This window comes from Scyliorhinus torazame, chromosome 16, assembly GCF_047496885.1.
Source record: "Scyliorhinus torazame isolate Kashiwa2021f chromosome 16, sScyTor2.1, whole genome shotgun sequence".
NCBI classification, from domain to species: domain Eukaryota; kingdom Metazoa; phylum Chordata; class Chondrichthyes; order Carcharhiniformes; family Scyliorhinidae; genus Scyliorhinus; species Scyliorhinus torazame.
Genome location: NC_092722.1, coordinates 10,628,183 through 10,646,207, shown reverse-complemented (window position 1 = coordinate 10,646,207; position 18,025 = coordinate 10,628,183). Strand labels below are relative to the sequence as shown.

Genomic DNA, 18,025 nt, shown 5'->3' with positions numbered 1-18,025 from the left:
GAATTTAGAGAGCTAGGGTGGAAGCTGAGAGCCAGGACAAACCAAGTTGTCATCTCTGGTTTGTTGCCGGTGCCACGTGCTAGTGAGGTGAGGAACAGGGAGAAAGTGCAGATAAACACGTGGCTGCAGGGATGGTGTAGGAGGGAGGGTTTCAGGTACGTGGATAATTGGAGCACATTCTGGGGAAGGTGGGACCTGTACAGACAGGACGGTTTGCACCTGAACCAGAGGGGCACCAATATCCTGGGAGGGAAATTTGCTACGGCTCTTCGGGGGTGGTTTAAACTAATTTGTCAGGGGGCTGGGGAAACAAGCTGTAGTCCAGAAGCCAGTGTCGAGAGTAGTGAGGTACTGAGGAGGGTATCAAGGTCGCAGGAGTGTACTGGCAGACAGAAAGGTGGGTTGAAGTGTGTCTACTTCAATGCAAGGGGCATCCGGAATAAGGTAGGTGAACTTAGAGCGTGGATTGGTATTTGGGACTACGATGTTGTGGCCATTACGGAGACACGGTTAGAACAGGGACAGGAATGGTTGTTGGACGTTCCGGGGTATAGACGTTTCAGTAAGAGTAGGGAAGCTGGTAAAAGAGGTGGAGGAGCAGCAGTGTTAATCAAGGATAGTTTAACGGCTGCAGAAAGGCAGTTTGAAGGGGATCTGCCTACTGAGGTAATATGGGCCGAAGTTAGAAATAGGAAAGGAGCAGTCACATTGTTAGGAGTTTTCTATAGGCCCCAAAATAGTAATAGAGATGTGGAGGAAGAAATTGCAAAACAGATTATGGATAAGTGTGGAGGTCAGAGGGTAGTTATCATGGGTGACTTTAACTTTCCAAATATTGATTGGAACCTCTATAGGTCGAACTGTTCGGATGGGGCAGTTTTTGTACAGTGTGTGCAGGAGGGTTTCCTGACACAATATGTGTATAGGCCGACAAGAGGGGGGGCCACATTGGATTTGGTACTGGGTAATGAACAGGGCCAAGTGTTAGATTTGTTTGTGGGAGAGCACTTTGGAGATAGTGACCACAATTCGGTGTCTTTCACTAATGCAATGGAGAGGGATAGGGCCATACGGCAGGGCAACGTTTATAATTGGGGGAGGGGTAATTATGATGCGATTAGGCAAGAATTAGGGAGCATAAGATGGGAACAGAAACTGTCAGGGAAAGGCACAAATCAAAAGTGGAGCTTGTTCAAGGAACAAATACTGCATGCCCTTGATAGGCATGTCCCTGTCAGGCATGGAGGAAATGGCCGTGTGAGGGAACCATGGTTCACAAAAGAGGTTGAATGTCTTGTCAAGAGGAAAAAGGAAGAGTATGTAAGAATGAGAAAACAAGGTTCAGTAGGGTCGCTAGAGGGTTACACGGTAGCAAGGAATGAGCTGAAAAAAGGGCTTAGGAGAGCTAGGAGGGGGCATGAGAAGTCCTTGGCGGGTCGGATCAAGGAAAACCCCAAGGTTTTTTACTCTTATGTGAGAAATAAAAGAATGACCAAGGTGAGGGTAGGGCTGGTGAAGGACAGTAGTGGGAACTTGTGCATGGAGTCAGAAGAAATAGGAGAGGCGTTGAATGAATACTTTTCTTCAGTGTTCACAAAGGAGAGGGGCCATGTTTTTGAGGATGAGAGTGTGATTCAGGCGGGTAGGCTGGAGGAAGTAGATGTTCTGAGGAAGAATGTATTAGCAATTTTGAAAAACCTGAGGGTCGACAAGTCCCCTGGGCCAGATGGGATATACCCAAGGATTCTTTGGGAGGCAAGGGATGAGATTGCAGAGCCTTTGGCTTTGATCTTTGGATCCTCGCTGTCCACGGGGATAGTACCAGAGGACTGGAGAGTGGCAAATGTTGTTCCTCTGTTCAAGAAAGGGAATAGGAATGACCTTGGTAATTATAGGCCAGTTAGTCTTACTTCGGTGGTCGGGAAGATAATGGAAAAGGTCCTGAAGGATCGGATTTATGACCATTTGGAAAGATGCAGATTAATCCGGGATAGTCAACACGGATTCGTGAAGGGTAGGTCTTGCCTCACAAATTTGATTGAATTCTTTGAGGAGGTAACTAAGTGTGTAGATGAAGGTAGAGCAGTTGATGTCGTATACACGGATTTTAGCAAGGCGTTTGATAAGGTTCCCCATGGTTGGCTCACGGAGACAGTAAGGAGGTGTGGGATAGAGGGAAATTTGGCCAATTGAATAAGTAACTGGCTATCACATAGAAGATAGAGGGTGGTGGTGGATGGAAAATTTTCAGACTGGAGACCAGTTACCAGCGGTGTACCACAGGGATCAGTGCTGGGTCCTCTGCTATTTGTGATTTTTATCAATGACTTGGAGGAGGGGGCTGAAGGGTGGGTCAGTAAATTTGCTGATGACACCAAGATTGGTGGAGTAATGGATGAGGTGGAGGGCTGTTATATTGTTTGAAGTCCTGCGCTGTCTACAAGAGACATTGATAGGATACAGAGCTGGGCCGAAAAATGGCAGATGGAGTTTAACCCTGATAAGTGCGAGATGATTCATTTTGGTAGAAAAAATTTGAATGCGGATTACAGGGTCAACAGCAGAGTTCTGAGGAATGTGGAGGAACAGAGAGATCTTGGGGTTCATGTCCACAGAGCTCTGAAGGTTGCCACTCAAGTGGATAGAGCCGTGAAGAAGGCCTATAGTGTGTTAGCGTTTATTAACAGGGGGCTTGAGTTTAAGAGCCGTGGGGTTATGCTGCAACTATACATGACCCTGGTGAGACCACATTTAGAGTATTGTGTGCAGTTCTGGTCACCTCATTATCGGAAGGATGTGGAAGCATTGGAAAGGGTGCAAAGAAGGTTTACCAGGATGCTGCCTGGTTTATAGGATAGGTCTCATGAGGAAAGGTTGAGGGAGCTAGGTCTTTTCTCTTTGGAGCGGAGGAGGATGAGAGGCGACTTAATAGAGGTTTATAAGATAATGAGGGGGATAGATAGAGTGGACATTCAGAGACTATTTTCTCGGGTGGATGTAGCTGTAACAGGGGGGCATAACTATAAGGTTCAGGGTGGGAGATATAGCAGGGATGTCCGAGTTAGGTTCTTTACTCAGAGAGTGGTTAGGGTGTGGAATGGACTGCCTGCTGTGATAGTGGAGTCGGACACTTTAGGAACTTTCAAGCGGTTATTGGATAGGCACATGGAGCACACCAGAATGACAGGGAGTGGGATAGCTTGATCTTGGTTTCGGACAAAGCTCGGCACAACATCGAGGGCCAAAGGGCCTGTTCTGTGCTGTACTGTTCTATGTTCTATGTTCTATTCCAGGGCACTATAATGCCCATCATCTGTCTTAACTGTGATTCCTTAAATTAGCATAGTTTGTGTGAGCTTATGTTTCAAATTTTACACAGACAATGTTACACAGCAATATGGACTTAGAGGCTGCACAAAGCAGCAATTAGTTTTTTTATTGATCCATTGCCTCTTTGTTACATTATATCGAGTGAACAGTCCAATGCGGTTGGTCCAATTAGGAACACGAGGAAGGGCTATTACGCAGGAAGAATAATAGGACAGCAACTTACATTTATAAAATACCGTTGATGTAATAAAACATCCTTGGGTGCTTCACAAGAGCATTATAAAACAAAGTTAGACAAAATACAATCAGAATGAATAACAGTGGCTGGGAATGTCTGCCGGTGGGGAGGAAAGCTGGTAGGGGGGGGGGGGGGGAGGGGGGGGGGGGGTAGAGAATCCAACGGGAGCCCTCAAGCGGCTTTTACACCGGCAGGATTTCCCATTATAATTGTCTGCGCCCCCACTCCCGCCAATGACATAATGGGGTTCCCGGTATGAAAGGTCAGGAACTCCAGTACCAGACATTTACATCTAATTAGCAGACTTCCTCGTTCTATTATCCCCCCCACATTAGATAACCTATAACCTCCGCCCCCCCCCCCCCCCGCCAATGACATCACATCGGTTGGGGTTGGAGGGGGGGGGTACCCGACAGATGTGCTGTTAGGTAATTTGGAAATTTTGAGTTCTCCCTCTGTGTACCCGAACAGGCGCCGGAATGTGGCGACTAGGGGATTTTCACAGTAACTTCATTGCAGTGTTAATGTAAGCCTACTTGTGACAATAAAGATTACTTTATTTTACTTTACCATGGCACTGACCCCCTGGCAGTGCCCCCACAGTGTGACGTCTTGGTACCCGCCTCCTGAATATTTTTTAACCGAGCGTCGAAACGGGAAAAGCGGGCAATGGAGCCGGTGGGGGGGCACAACGCTTTCCCCACCTGAGTTGATACTTGGTTAGAAGATGATAAAATTCCGTCCGGTATCACAATTACCTTCATTGTTTCAAACAAAGAACCTGAATTCCCGACTCATTGACAGAATGAGGCAGGGTGAAGCATTGCAGAATTTCTTTAGGCAGCGCAGGACTTCAAACAATATACCCCACTGTGTCAAATCAATGATTTGTAGATTACTCACAGCTTGACGAAAAGATTCAGGTAGGGCCAAGGCAAAGTACCATTTTCTCAATCTTTCTGTTAATGCACGTTTGGGAGTCAATAATAAGGAGTATTTATTGAGCACTTAGTGGACTGGAGAGGAAGGTCACAAATTGTTGTCACTGATAGCGAAGCATGTTAAAAAAAAAAAGCATGTCCCTGTGCATTCAGCTCCTGTAAGTGAATCACGCATTGCTGTGCACAGACGAGAAAGAGCCTAATAACCTACCCTTGACAGTCAATGGTATCGTTATCGCTGAATCCCCACCATCAATCTTCTCAGAGGTTCAGCATTTACCAGAAAATCAACTGCACCAGTCACATGAATGCAGCTACTAGAGCAGGTCAGAGGATGGGTATTCTGTGGTGGGTGACGTAACTCCTGAACCCTGAAGCCCACAAGGCACATCGGGAGCGTGATGGAATACTTCCCCCTGGTTTGGTTGCAGTTGCAACAACACTTAGTCAACACAATACTATTCAAGACAAAATAGTCTACTTGATTGGAATCGCATCCATTAACCCAAACATCCACTCCCTCCAGCCTTAGTGTACGGTACTTGCGGTGTATACTAACCAGGGCTGGCACGGGCACGAACAATGGTTAGCACTGCTGCCTCACACCATGAGGGACCCGGGACTGTCTGTGTGACGTTTGCACGTTCTCCCCGTGTGTGCGCGAGTTTCCTCCGGGTGCTCGGGTTTCCTCCCACAGTCCAAAGATGTGCAGGTTAGGTGGATTGGCTGTGCTAAATTGCCCCTTAGTGTCCAAAGATGTGTAGGTTTGGTGATGTTAGGACTGTGTAGGGTGCTCAGTAGGGTGCTCTTTCTGAGGGTTGGTGCAGACTCGATGGGCCAAACGGTCCCCTTCTGCACTGCAGGAATTCCGTGCCACAGGATGCACTGCAACAGTAACTGGCCAAGATCAACTGTCTCCAGGTATCCCTGCAAGCTACACACCGTACAGATTTGGATATATATTTCCATTCTTCCATCATCACTGGTTAAATTCCTAGAACTTCCTCCCTATTAGCACCTTCACCACATGTACCGCCAGAAGAAAATTCATCACTTATTTCTCAAGAATAACTAAGTTGGACTAAATTGGCCATAGCTTTCACAGAGCTAGCACAGGGGCGATAGGCTGAGTGGCCTTTCAGTGCAATAAAATTCAGTGAGCCTGCAATGGGGATGGGCAGTAAATCAATACAGCAAACATATAATTCCATGAAGTGTATTGAAGTAATGTCCAGAAATGTCAACATCCTCAGAATCAGTAATATAAAAAGAAGAACTGATGAGGGTGACTGTGTGGGGTTTGCACGTCCTCCCCGTGTCTCCATGGGTTTCCTCCGGGTGCTCCGGTTTCCTCCCGCAGTCCAAAGATGTGCATGTTAGGTGGGGTTAAGAAATTACAGGGATAGGATGGGTGCTCTTTCAGAGGGTCGGTGCAAACTTGATGGGTCAAATGACCTCTTTCTGCTCTGTAGGGCTTCTATGATTCTATGAGGAAGATTCACTCCCTGGCCTTGGATGAATAAGCTGACCTCAGTCTTGCTAGAGTGCTGCAATTAGAACATAGAATTTACAGTACAGAAGGAGGCCATTTGGCCCATCGAGTCTGCACCGACCCTTGGAAAGACTGCCCCACTTAAGCCCACACCCCCACCTTATCCCCGTAATCCCTCCTATCCATTTATGGACACTACGGGCAATTTATCATGGCCAATCCACCTGACCTGCACATCTTTGGACTGTGGGAGGAAACCCACGCAGACACGAGGAAATGTGCAGACTCCGCACAGATAGTGACCCAAGCCGGGAATCGAACCTGGGACCCTGGAGCTGTGAAGCCACAGTGCTAACCATTGTGCTACCGTGCTGCCCAGTGTCCTTAGCATTGCTTTGGAATTAATCAGCTCGGGTTCTTACACCTGATTGCTCTCCAGTAACCCCTCTGATAAATGGTTCTGTAAACATTGGATGAAAGCAGGGTGGGTTTTGACTGTGATATCTCTCCATCCACAGGGATAACTTGCACTGCCACTTCCCCGCTCTGCTCCCCAATTGGAACCTTCTGCCCTCTCCACCCTATTTTGTGGAACCCGCCCCCAAATCTCTTGCTGCTTTTTTTCATATGCAATGCTTTTTCAATCTGCTCTTGATCCTCCTCCCGAACTCATTGCCTGACATCTGGTTCCTCTCTGTCTCGAGCCATCAAACATGATTTTTGTCAAAGGCACCATATAAATAATTGCCATCATTGAAGGCACACTATTTGCGAAGGTAGTTCTGTGGTGACTTTGTTAGACATTTTAAATTAATTCAGAATATTCATGAAGATACTAATTCGCTGTCAGTGACTGGGCTCAATACGCTTCGTGGAAATATATGTTTGCGTGACAAAGAATTATCTGTTAGTCTGTCGAGATGGTTCTGGATTTTGGAATTGTGTGCTGCTATGTGTTACATACATGTAAGGAAGATTCACTTTTTAAACCAGTAACCTTGCGCATTTCATTCTCATAGTTGCGATAAATTTGCCACCCTCCATGTTTATCAGCAAAGGACTGTTACATCGTCATACAGCGGTTCAGATGCATTTCCACTGGGGTGGCCTTGACCTGGAGAGCAGTGGCTCAGAGCACACAATTGATGGCATACGATATGTGGCAGAGGTACAGTGAATGCCTTTAGCTTATGTCCACCTTTCCTACATTGCAACGGTACTACTCTTTGGGAGTACTTCATTGGCGGTAGAGTGTTTCAGGCCCCCTTGAGGTTGTGAATGGTGCTGAATAAATGCAAATCTTTCTTCTGCTTTTAGAATAATAATAATCGCTTATTGCCACAAGTAGTCTTCAATGAAGTTACTGTGAAAAGCCCCTAGTCGCCACATTCCGGCACCTGTTCGGGGAGGCCGGTACGGGAATTGAACCCGCGCTGCTGGCGTTGTTCTGCATTCCACGCCAGCTATTTAGCCCACTGTGCTAAACCAGTCCCAGGTTCACCGGGAATGTGCAGTTGAAACAAACGCCTTGCAATTTCACGAGTACTCTTCCTGTCAGCCAATCACTCAATAACATTGACAGTATAATCTGGTTATTATATAATTGTATAATTCAAAAACACAAACTCGTTAATATATAAACTGTTGAATAATACATATAATACAAACTGATTTTAAGTTTGCCAATTGAAACCTGTTTTGTCCTTACCATAAAAGGGATGGTACTTTTCCTGTCTACAACCTCAACAAAATGATGGAGCTAAGTGGTCTAGTGAGCTATTATATTGTCCGTTCATTACTGCACCCACCTTTGAACCTAAGCCATGCTTCAGGATGAAATTCTTTCTGTTCCATTCGAAGAGCACCAAGTGAGAGTTTGACCAGACCCCCTAGTTTTTATGGGCACGGGACTATCCACAAGTTGGCACTTGGAGAGAGCTCATTGAGAGAAGCCAGGAGATGGCTATTGTGGGAATTGGGACAATGTCATAATGGTTGGATGGTGGGAACTGTTACGAAGTTGGGCTTGTGGACTTTGAATGTGCAATTCCTTCTGTTGGCGATGTAATTGACACAACAGCGTCCACATGTCCGTCCTTTCCTGGTCAAAGCCACTGGAAAGGCATGAAGGACAGGAACCTGGGTTGAAATCTTCCTCTCTCTAGCCCAGGTGCCTTTATCCGGAATCTCCTTTGCTGGAGTGACTTAGTGCTAAACTTTGCCCACTTGGCTTTCAGGGAGCATAATGCACGCACTGTAAGTTCAATATAATGGAGTGCCTTTGAAATAAATGACTCATGTCATTTGATTAAATGCCTCAGCCTTGACATTTGATCAGCATACTATTGCATCACATTGTCCTACCAAAACTCCTTTTTATATACCCACTAATCAATAATCATTCTGAAACGTTGACTGCTCGCACTGCCTAATAAAAGATTTTATCTTAGTGATTATGCCAGGGAGTTTGAGTAGAAACTTGAACCATAAAATCAGTTTGGAAAACTAGTCCAATTCTGACCAAAGTTACAGTCCAATTGTAATTGCGTTGAAGTGGAGCCCCAAAGTTTTTTTTTAACCGTGTTACCCATATCACAACCAATGCTAAATCCTTTTCACTCATCATCGCTACATTGGGTCCCGGTCCAGCAATGTCTCGATTTTAAAATTCTGTGCTCAGTTCCTCCATGGGCTTACCCTTCCCCGTCTCTGTAATCTCCTCTAGCCTAACAACCCTCCCACAACTCTGCATTCCGGTGGGCCCCGATCACAGGCCAGGCCCCATCGGAGGCCCCCTCCCCCCGGTGAAGGATCGCTTTTCCCCGCCCCACAGGCCGCCCCCCCCCCCCCCTCCCCCCCGGCCCTTCGCGCAGAGTTCCTGCCGGCAGCGACCAGGGCCTCTGCTTTTCCCGTGCGGCCGCTCGGCCCATCAGGGCCGGAGAATTGCCAGCCCCGCCGATTCCAGCGGCCCGCAGTCGGCGCGGCGCCAAACCCGCCGGCGCAAATGCCGCTGATTCTCTGCACCTCGGAGAATCGCGCGCCGGCGTCGGGGCGCGGTTGCGGCGATTCTCCGGCCTGGCGCGGGGCTGGGAGAATTCCGCCCTTAGTGTCAACATAATGATTTGCACTCCGAATCGCTCCACTCGTTTCCCGAAGGCTACACTGTGCAGTTGTGTGGTATAATACCACGGACAACGCTACTTCTACTGGATCTCATCTCCTTGACTATTCCTCATGTGTGAATGTCAGGAATTTAAGCATTGCAGTGGCAGCAGGTGGAAAACGGTATGATGCCTTCATAGCGAGGGGATTCGAGGACAGGAGCAGGGATGTCTTGCTGCAATTATACAGGGACTTGGTGGGGCCACCCCTGGAATATTGTGTGCAGTTTTGGTCTCCTTATCTGAGGAAGAATGTTCTTGCTCGAGAAGGAATGCAGCGAAGGTTTACCAGGATGATTCCTGGTCTGGCAGCAGGGACGTATGAGGAGAGGTTGAGTCGGTTAGGAATTCGTTACCACAGCCTGTTTTCAAGAAGCAATTAGATATAGAACTTGGGGCGAAGGGATCAAAGGATTTGGGAGGGAAGGCAGAAACAGGCTATTGAGTTGGATGATCAGCCATGATCATAATGAATGGCGGGACAGGCCCAGAGGGCTGAATGGCCTCTGCCTGCTCCTATTTTCTATGTTTCTATTACCTAACCAACCCTGTACTCACCCAGTGTTCACATCCATTTCTAGTCCGGGCTTAGAATAGGCCGCCTGGCTCCCCCATGTGTCTTCGGGTCAGCATAGACCTCGATGGAAGTTATGAGTCATTATGACAGAAGAGGAGGCCATTCAGCCAATCAAGTCGATACTGGCTAATGACTCAGTACCAGCTTCATGTAGTATGGTTCACACTCTGCCACCAGTAGGTTTTGTACAACAATGGACTGACACAATTGTTTCATATTTTGTTTTTCAGCTGCATATCGTTCATTATAATTCTGACAAGTACAGCAACTTCTCGGAAGCCTCTGATAAAGCAGATGGATTGGCTGTGCTTGCATTTTTTTATGAGGTACGGTTCAAGGTTTCTGTGAACGAGACTTTGCAGAGATACAAACCCTACACTGGTAAGGCAATGAAAGTTAGGCGCTGACATTTTAGTACAGGCATAGCAACAGGCATAACCAGATGATCACCATTTAGGTCCCCGTCATGATAAGGTGCCTCAGTTTGGTAAATGGAAAGTGCTATGTATTTGCATTAATTCTTATTAGCTCCAGTTAAGCAGGGGCTGTGTAGCACAGGGCTAAATCGCTGGCTTTGAAAGCAAACCAAGGCAAGCCAGCAGCATGGTTCGATTCCCGTAACAGGCGCCTGAATGTGGCGACTAGGGGGTTTTCACAGTAACTTCATTTGAAGCCTACTTGTGACAATAAGCGATTGTCATTTCATTCCTTGTATTAATGTATTCACCAGAAGTGACTAAACAGAGAGAGAAGAACAGCCACGCTAGAGATAACGCACTGTAATTAAAGCTCCGGGGAGAGATTCTCCGTTCCTGAGACTAAGTTTTGATGTCGGTGCAATTTGTGGACTTCTACGGCAGCAAAATTGGCGATGTACGTGGACCAATGCACCGACTGTTCAGGGGCTAGCACTGGCACCACGTGGAACATGATCGATTCCAATGAAAAATGTGTCGGATTCGCTGGGGTCGGGATTGTCACTCGAAAGGCTGACAAGCTGTAGCTGTATATTAGCTGCCCGCTCCCTAACACGCTCATCTCAGCCAACAAGACGGCACTGGTTGCGCGCCCATCCTGTTGATGGGTCAGCTGGGGCCAGAGGGTTCCTAAGGGGTTGGCCCTCACTGGGCATGATCCAGACATGGACCAGTCACAATGGCACTTGTGAGGGGGGGTTCTCTCAGGCCATTAGAGGCCCCCAGGTAGTCGGGGACAGGGCAGGGTGGCACCCTGGCACTCCCTCGGGCACCTCTGCACCTCAGCGCTGCCAGGATGTCAGTCTGCCTGTCCCAGGGTGGCCACGTGCCAGGCTGGCACTGCCAGCGATCAGACCCGGGGCGGGCCTTACCAGGTCGAGGGGGGTGTTCCCGGGGTCCCTCCCGATGTTGGGGATGGGGCAGGGGAGGGTCAGAAACAGGAGGGGGCTGAAAAGGGGGCGGGGGAAAAGATTGGGGTAGCCAGACTAAACAAAATGGCTTCCTGATTTGCGAGGCGCCTTTCCTGCTGAGCCCGGGAACAGGAAATGATTCAAGTACGGCCTCGCTGGAGAGAAACTCACCAAGGCCAAAACAAACGGCAAAGTGCCGGTAAATAGCGGGGTGCTCATTGGTACTGCAGCTGCCTAGAAATACCCCGCTAAACGCGCCGAAAAGTGGACATAGATTTATTTCCGTTGAACCATGCCCGCTGTCTTTGCCAGGAATAACAGCAACCGTACTCCTTAAATTCACTCTTTCAGGGACATATCTTTTTAAAAAACACAAATTCTTCTAGAATGTTTTTAGTCCTCGAAGATTAATCATTTGCTGTGATTAAAGTATTTATGACATGTTTAGAATCTTATCAGTGACACTGACTGAGGGTGCGACTTGGGTCGCGACTGGGTAAAGACAAAGGAGATTTGTCTGGCAATATCTAAATTCTACTCGTCATGATTTGGCACCTCATCACAGTGAAATACCTTGATGTGCCTCAGGTTTGGAAGTGCACTGGGCAGCCAGGGCTACCATGCCGCACCAACAACTTCCAAAAACAGCCAAGCTGTTTTTTTTGCCTGGTATTGGTTGAGAAAAGAACATGGAATCACTTTGTGAAGATGCATCTCACTATTGGAAGATGTCAAAGGATGGAAAAATGCGGCTTCCTTCTCGTTCTCTCGCTGGAGAGTCACTACTCAGTGTGTGTGGAACATTGTCCTGCGTGTGGAAGAGAGTGGAGTCAAATCAAACCAACGGTGTATTTCAGAACGGAATTAATGATGATAAAAGGGAAACAGCTGTAAGAAAACATATAAATTAGAGTGTTAGAAAGCTAGCACTATGAAGGTAATATTGCCATACACTACATGTTGCTTACAGTAGTAAGAATCATATTAATTCATGGATATTACTTTTGAAGTGCGCGGGGACATTAGAAAGAGCTGTAATTAATTACAAAAGAGGTTGGTATTATAATTTACATATCTACATTTAAAAACAGCTCAAAGTGCTTCATGGCATAAGATAAAGATATGGTGGGCGGGATTCTCCGTAGTCCGACGGCAAAATCGGGATTGGCGATTGGGCAGAGAATGGCTCCCGACGCAGGATTTGGGGCAAGCGGCAGTTTGACGCTGGTTCGCGATGCTCCGACCCCGCCAAATCAACACCATTGGGACACACGCCGTGCGCAGTCGCAAGGCCGTTGGCGTATCATCAGCCGGCCCACCCGATGGGCCGAGTTCCCGACGGCACGGGCTACGTGTGGTCTCAGCAGTCGCGAACCTGACGTGCCGGCTGCGGCCGGTGTCCAGCGTTGCCACACTCGGCCGGGATCTCTGCCGCTGGCTGGGGAGCTTCTGCTGGGGGCTGGGGGGAGTGGTGGGGGCAGGCCGGGGGGGTGGGCTGTGGGGTCGGGGTGGGCGGGGTAAGGTTCCAGAATGGCTGGAGCCATGTTTTCCAGCGCACCCGTGCAGCTCGTCAGCCCTGCGCATGCGCTGCCCGGGACCCGGCGATTCTGCGGCCATTTTCCACGCGATCCGCAAGTGTTCCACGCTGCACCGGTGCTAGCCCATCACTGGCACTGGAATAGGTTTGCGCAGATTTTCCCGTCGTGAATTCTCCGTTGGCGCCAGCACTAGCCTCAGGAACGGAGAGTTCCGCCCGGTATATGTGTTATTGTAAATCACAGTTAAATGATGATCGGGTCAGAATGTACCATGTGAGCCCCAATTCCAAACTAAGGCTGACACGGTGAATGAGAATTGCACCGCACCACTATCCGGCTGACCATTTCTGGAGCTTGAGGATCATAAGACCATAAGACATAGGAGCAGAATTAAGCCTCTCGGCCCATCGAGTCTGCTCCGCCATTCAATCATGGCTGATAGTTTTCTCATCCCCATTCTCCTGCCTTCTCCCCATAACCCCTGATCCCCTTTATTAATCAAGAACCTATCTATCTCTGTCTTAAAGACGCTCAGTGACTTGGCCTCCACAGCCTTCTGCGGCAAAGAGTTTCACAGATTCACCACCCTCTGGCTGAAGAAATTCCTCCTCATCTCTGTTTTAAAGGATTTGATTTGATTTGATTTGATTTATTATTGCCACGTGTATTAATATACAGTGAAAATTATTGTTTCTTGCATGCTGCACAAAAAATGCATATCGGACATAGAAAGAAAAAAAGAAGAAAATCTCTTATTGTCACAAGTAGACTTCAATTAAGTTACTGTGAAAAGCCCCTAGTCGCCACATTCCAGCACCTGTTCGGGGAGTCTGGTATGGGAATTGAACCGCGCTGCTGGCCTGCCTTGGTCTACTTTCAAAGCCAGCGATATAGCCCTGTGCTAAACAGCCCCCTAAGACATAGCGAAGGAAGGAGAGACTGCAGAATATAATGTTACAGTTATAGCAAGGTGTAGAGAAAAGATCAACTTAATACGAGGTAGGTCCATTCAAAAGTCTGATGGCAGTAGGGAACAAGCTGTTCTTGAGTCGGTTTGGTACGTGACCTCAAACTTTGGTAACTTTTTCCTGACGGAAGAAGGTGGAAGAGAGTATGTCCGGGGTGCGTGGGATCCTTAATCATGCTGCTGCCTTTCCGAGGCAGCGGGAATTATAGATAGAGTCAATGGATGGGAGGCTAGTTTGCGTGATGGACTGGGCTACATTTAAGACCTTTTATAGTTTCCTGTGGTCTTGGGCAGAGCAGGCTCCATACCAAGCTGTGATACAACCAGAAAGAATGCTTTCTGTGGTGCATCTGTAGAAGTTGGTAGGGGTCGTAGCTGACATGCCAAATTTCCTTAGTCTTCTGGGAAAGTAGAGTCTTTGGTGGGCTTTCTTAACTATAGTGTCGGCATGGGGGGACCAGGACAGGCTGTTGGTGATCTGTACACCTAAAAACTTGAAGCTCTCGACCCTTTCTACTTCGTTCCCAGTGATGTAGACAGGGGCATGTTCTCCACTACGCTTCCTGAAGTCGATGACAATCTCCTTCGTTTTGTTGACATTGAGGGAGAAATTATTGTTGATTTCTCTTTAGCCTGAGATTGTGTCCTCTGCTTCCAGTTTTTCCTACAAGTTGAAACATCCTCTCCACGTCCACTCTATCCAGGCCTCGCGGTATCCTGTAAGTTTCAATAAGATCCCCCCCCCTCACCCTTCTAAACTCCAACGAGTACAGATCCAGAGTCCCCAACAGTTCCTCATACGACAAGCTCTTCATTCCAGGGATCATTCTTGTGAACCTCCTCTGGACCCTTTCCAAGGCCAGCACATCCTTCCTTAGATACGGGGCCCAAAACTGCTCACAATATTCCAAACGGGGTCTGACCAGATCCTTATACAGCCTCAAAAGTACATCCCTGGTCTTGTATTCTAGCCCTCTTGACATGAATGCTAACATTGCATTTGCCTTATTAACTGCCGACTGAACCTGCACATTAACCTTAAGAGAATCGTGAACAAGGACTCCCAAGTCCCTTTATGCTTCTGATTTCCTAAGCATTTCCCCATTTAGAAAATAGTCTCTGCCTAAATTCCTCCTTCCAAAGTGCATAACAGGAGTGTAAGGGAGCGAAATGTTTATTGACGAGAAACAAAAACTCTTTGTACACTGGTCCCAGAAGGGACACCCCGTGCGGCCAGCCCACACGCGACCTGGTGTTTTCATGTCGTGATTAGCTCCCCCGCTGATGAGGGAGCACCGCCACTCAAGCTCGTATTCCACGAGACCCCCGGGAAGCCTAACCGGCGGAGGGGGGCAGGTTGATTATTCCCTATTCAGAGGACAAGCTGCAAAGAGGGGGAACCAAGGACGTTGTGGAGGAGGAGCAATGCATGTGAGGGGCCCAGGGAAACACTCAAAACACATCCAGACTGGGATGAGTGTGGGATGAGAGCTGGCCCATTTATCACCAATTGAATTTTGTGGCGATGCACGTGTTCTTTCTGCATTTTGTGTCGTTCAAGGCCCAAGGCTGCATGTGTGCAATTTAGAAGATACATCGAGTGGGGTCAGTGACCCCTGCGCTGAATTTCAATCATGGCACTTTGGTCCCTATTGCATTCTGTGTTCATATTCTGAATTGGCAAAATCAGCCTGTTAATTAAATACATCTTAATCTGAATTAGCAGCAAATTAACTCGAAGCACCATCTGAATGAAGCAAGAGGAATATGTTTGGCTTAGTGAGCTTTGTGTCTTGCAACTGGAGTGGATCTATCACGGAACAATAAAAACCCATGGCCGGCAGAAAGGATTGAAAAGGAAGCTGTTATTGATTCATTACCACTGCTAGAGCTGTCAATGAGACATATGTTTTCACTATTTCGCTTTTAAGGAGACTTACAATCTGCCCATATCAATTACAGCAGAACATTCATTATCCAAAGAGCTCCTCGTCTCGATAGATAATAAAAACTGGCAGATAATCAGGAGTGCCCAGATCTTCTTTCATCAGGAATTGTAAGCAAACCTCCTCCAAAGAGGACAATCTGATTGCGCTGCCTGTATCCTATCTTGCACCAAGTCCTGTTCACCCACCAGGGTGGCACGGTAGCACAGTGGTTTGCACTGTTGTTTCACAGCTCCAGGGCCCCAGGTTCGATTCCCGGCTGGGTCACTGTCCGTGTGGAGTCTATACATTCTCCCTGTTTCCTCCCACAGTCCAAAGATGTGCAGGTTAGGTGGATTGGTCATGCTAATTTGCCCTTAGCGTCTGCCCTCCCTTGGTAACCTCCTCTAGCCTTGCAACCCTCTTGAGAATACTGGATTCCTCCAAGTCTGTCACCTTTGCTGTCACTTGCTAGGTTTTCAGCTGCGGAGATCCTTAGTGATGCGATTCCGCCTCTCTACTTCTATCCCTCTCTCTTTAAGACGTGTTTTAAATCCTTCTTCTTTAACCAAGCTTTTGATCAGCTGTCTCAATGTCTCTTTATCTGGCCTGCTTCCAAATTCCTTTCGGTAATGTTCATGGAATAGTTTATTAGACAGGAGGCGCTATATATATGCAAGCTGTTCTTTTCAGGGAATCATAGACTCAAAGAATCCCTACAGTGCAGAAGAAGGCCATTCAGCCCATTGAATCTGCACCAACCCTCCAAAAGAGAATCCTACCTCAGCCCACGCCCCCGCTCTATCCCAGTAACTCCACCTAACATTTGGACACGAAGGGGCAAGTTATCACGGCCAATCCACCAACCTGCACATCTTTGGACTGGGGGAGGAAACCGGAGCACCCGGAGGAAACCCACATAGACATGGGGAGAATGTGCAAACTCCATGATGCACTATCAATTACGACGAGACGAGAGTAGAGAGTAATCAAAGCTTTATTAAGCAGAGATGTGTGGCCTCCTGCAGCTGCTGCCGAAATGGCTGCAGCTCGGTGAGCACACACATTTATACTCCACCTACTGGGCGGAGCCAGCAGGCAGGGATCTACCCCTGTACCTGTAGTAGAGGAGCCTTACCGTATTACCTCTTATATACGTATTATACAAACAGTGGTGACTACCGCGCTCCACACAGACAGTCACCCGAGGGCGGAATCAAACCCAGTCCCTGGCGCTGTGAGGCAGCAGTACTAACCACTGTGCCACCTTTTATTTACATTTAAAAATAAATGTTTCTTTTTATAAACATTTATATTTATAAATTTAAATTTATAAACTTAAAAGTTTATAAGTTTATTTAAAAACTTATATTTAAATATAAATTAAGTTTAATATTTAAAAGTTACTTGCACTGGTAGCCTCGTGCAAATAACCAAGAATGGAGCCAATGGGAGAACAGGTGATCAAGTTTCAGTGTATAAACATTCTGGAATCACATGACATAGACCAAACTCCAAGAATGAGTAAGCAGGTTGCTGACTTAGTGAAGAAACGGTTCAAATGAATCTGGAATCAATGAGGCGCTAATAGATTATTCATTACATCACTGGGACACATCCAGACATCTCCTTAAATACCCTTCCAACTCTTTGGGCGTCATTCTCCGACCCCCCGCCGGGTCGGAGAATGGCCGTTGGCCGCCGTGAATCCCGCCCCCGCCGAAGCCTCCGAAGGGAGAAAAGTCGGCGGGGCGTTAATGGCGCCGCTGCCGCGGAGAATGTCACGGGTCTGCGCAAGGCAGCCGATTTTCGGCCTGCCGATATTCTCCCTTCCGGATGGGCCGAAGTCCCGTCGACGTGATGACCGTTCCCGTCGACGTGAATCAAACCTCCTTTTCATCGGCGTGACCCGGTGCTCCAGGCTCACGCCGACCAGCGAGGAGGTGAGTGACGGCCTGGGGGGTTGGCTCTGGGCAGGAAATGGCGTGGCCGCAGACTGATTGCGTGAGGAGAGGTGTGTCTCGGCTTGTGTGTGTGTGTGAGCGGCGGGGGGGGGGGGGTGGTTAGAGTAGGCTGGGCTCCGGGGGAGTGCCGGGAGGGGGTCCGTGCTGGGGTGGAGGTTGGGTGTTGGGGGGGGTCCGTGCCGGGGTGGAGGTTGGGGGTTGGGGGGGTCCGTGCCGGGGTGGAGGTTGGGGGGGGGGTCAGTGCTGGGGTGGAGGTTGGAGTTTGGGGGGGGTCCGTGCCGGGGTGGAGGTTGGAGGGGGGGTCCGTGCTGGGGTGGAGGTTGGGGGTTGGGGGGGTCCGTGCCGGGGTGGAGGTTGGAGGTTGGGGGGGGTCCGTGCTGGGGTGGAGGTTGGGGAGGGGGTCCGTGCCGGGGTGGAGGTTGGGGGTTGGGGGGGGTCCGTGCCGGGGTGGAGGTTGGGGGTTGGGGGGGGTCCGTGCCGGGGTGGAGGTTGGGGGGGGGTCCGT

At 48.4% G+C, this 18,025-nt stretch overlaps 1 protein-coding gene across 1 annotated transcript in view; it reads left to right on the top strand.

The window, feature by feature from the left end:
* ca6 (carbonic anhydrase VI) overlaps positions 1 to 18,025 on the top strand; it is a 50,695-nt gene that overhangs the window by 6,976 nt on the left and 25,694 nt on the right. Inside the window, exons 3-4 of the mRNA XM_072477924.1 lie at positions 7,021 to 7,169; positions 9,970 to 10,065. Of these exons, the coding sequence (XP_072334025.1) occupies positions 7,021 to 7,169; positions 9,970 to 10,065 (245 nt within the window). The remainder of the gene's footprint in view (positions 1 to 7,020; positions 7,170 to 9,969; positions 10,066 to 18,025) is intronic.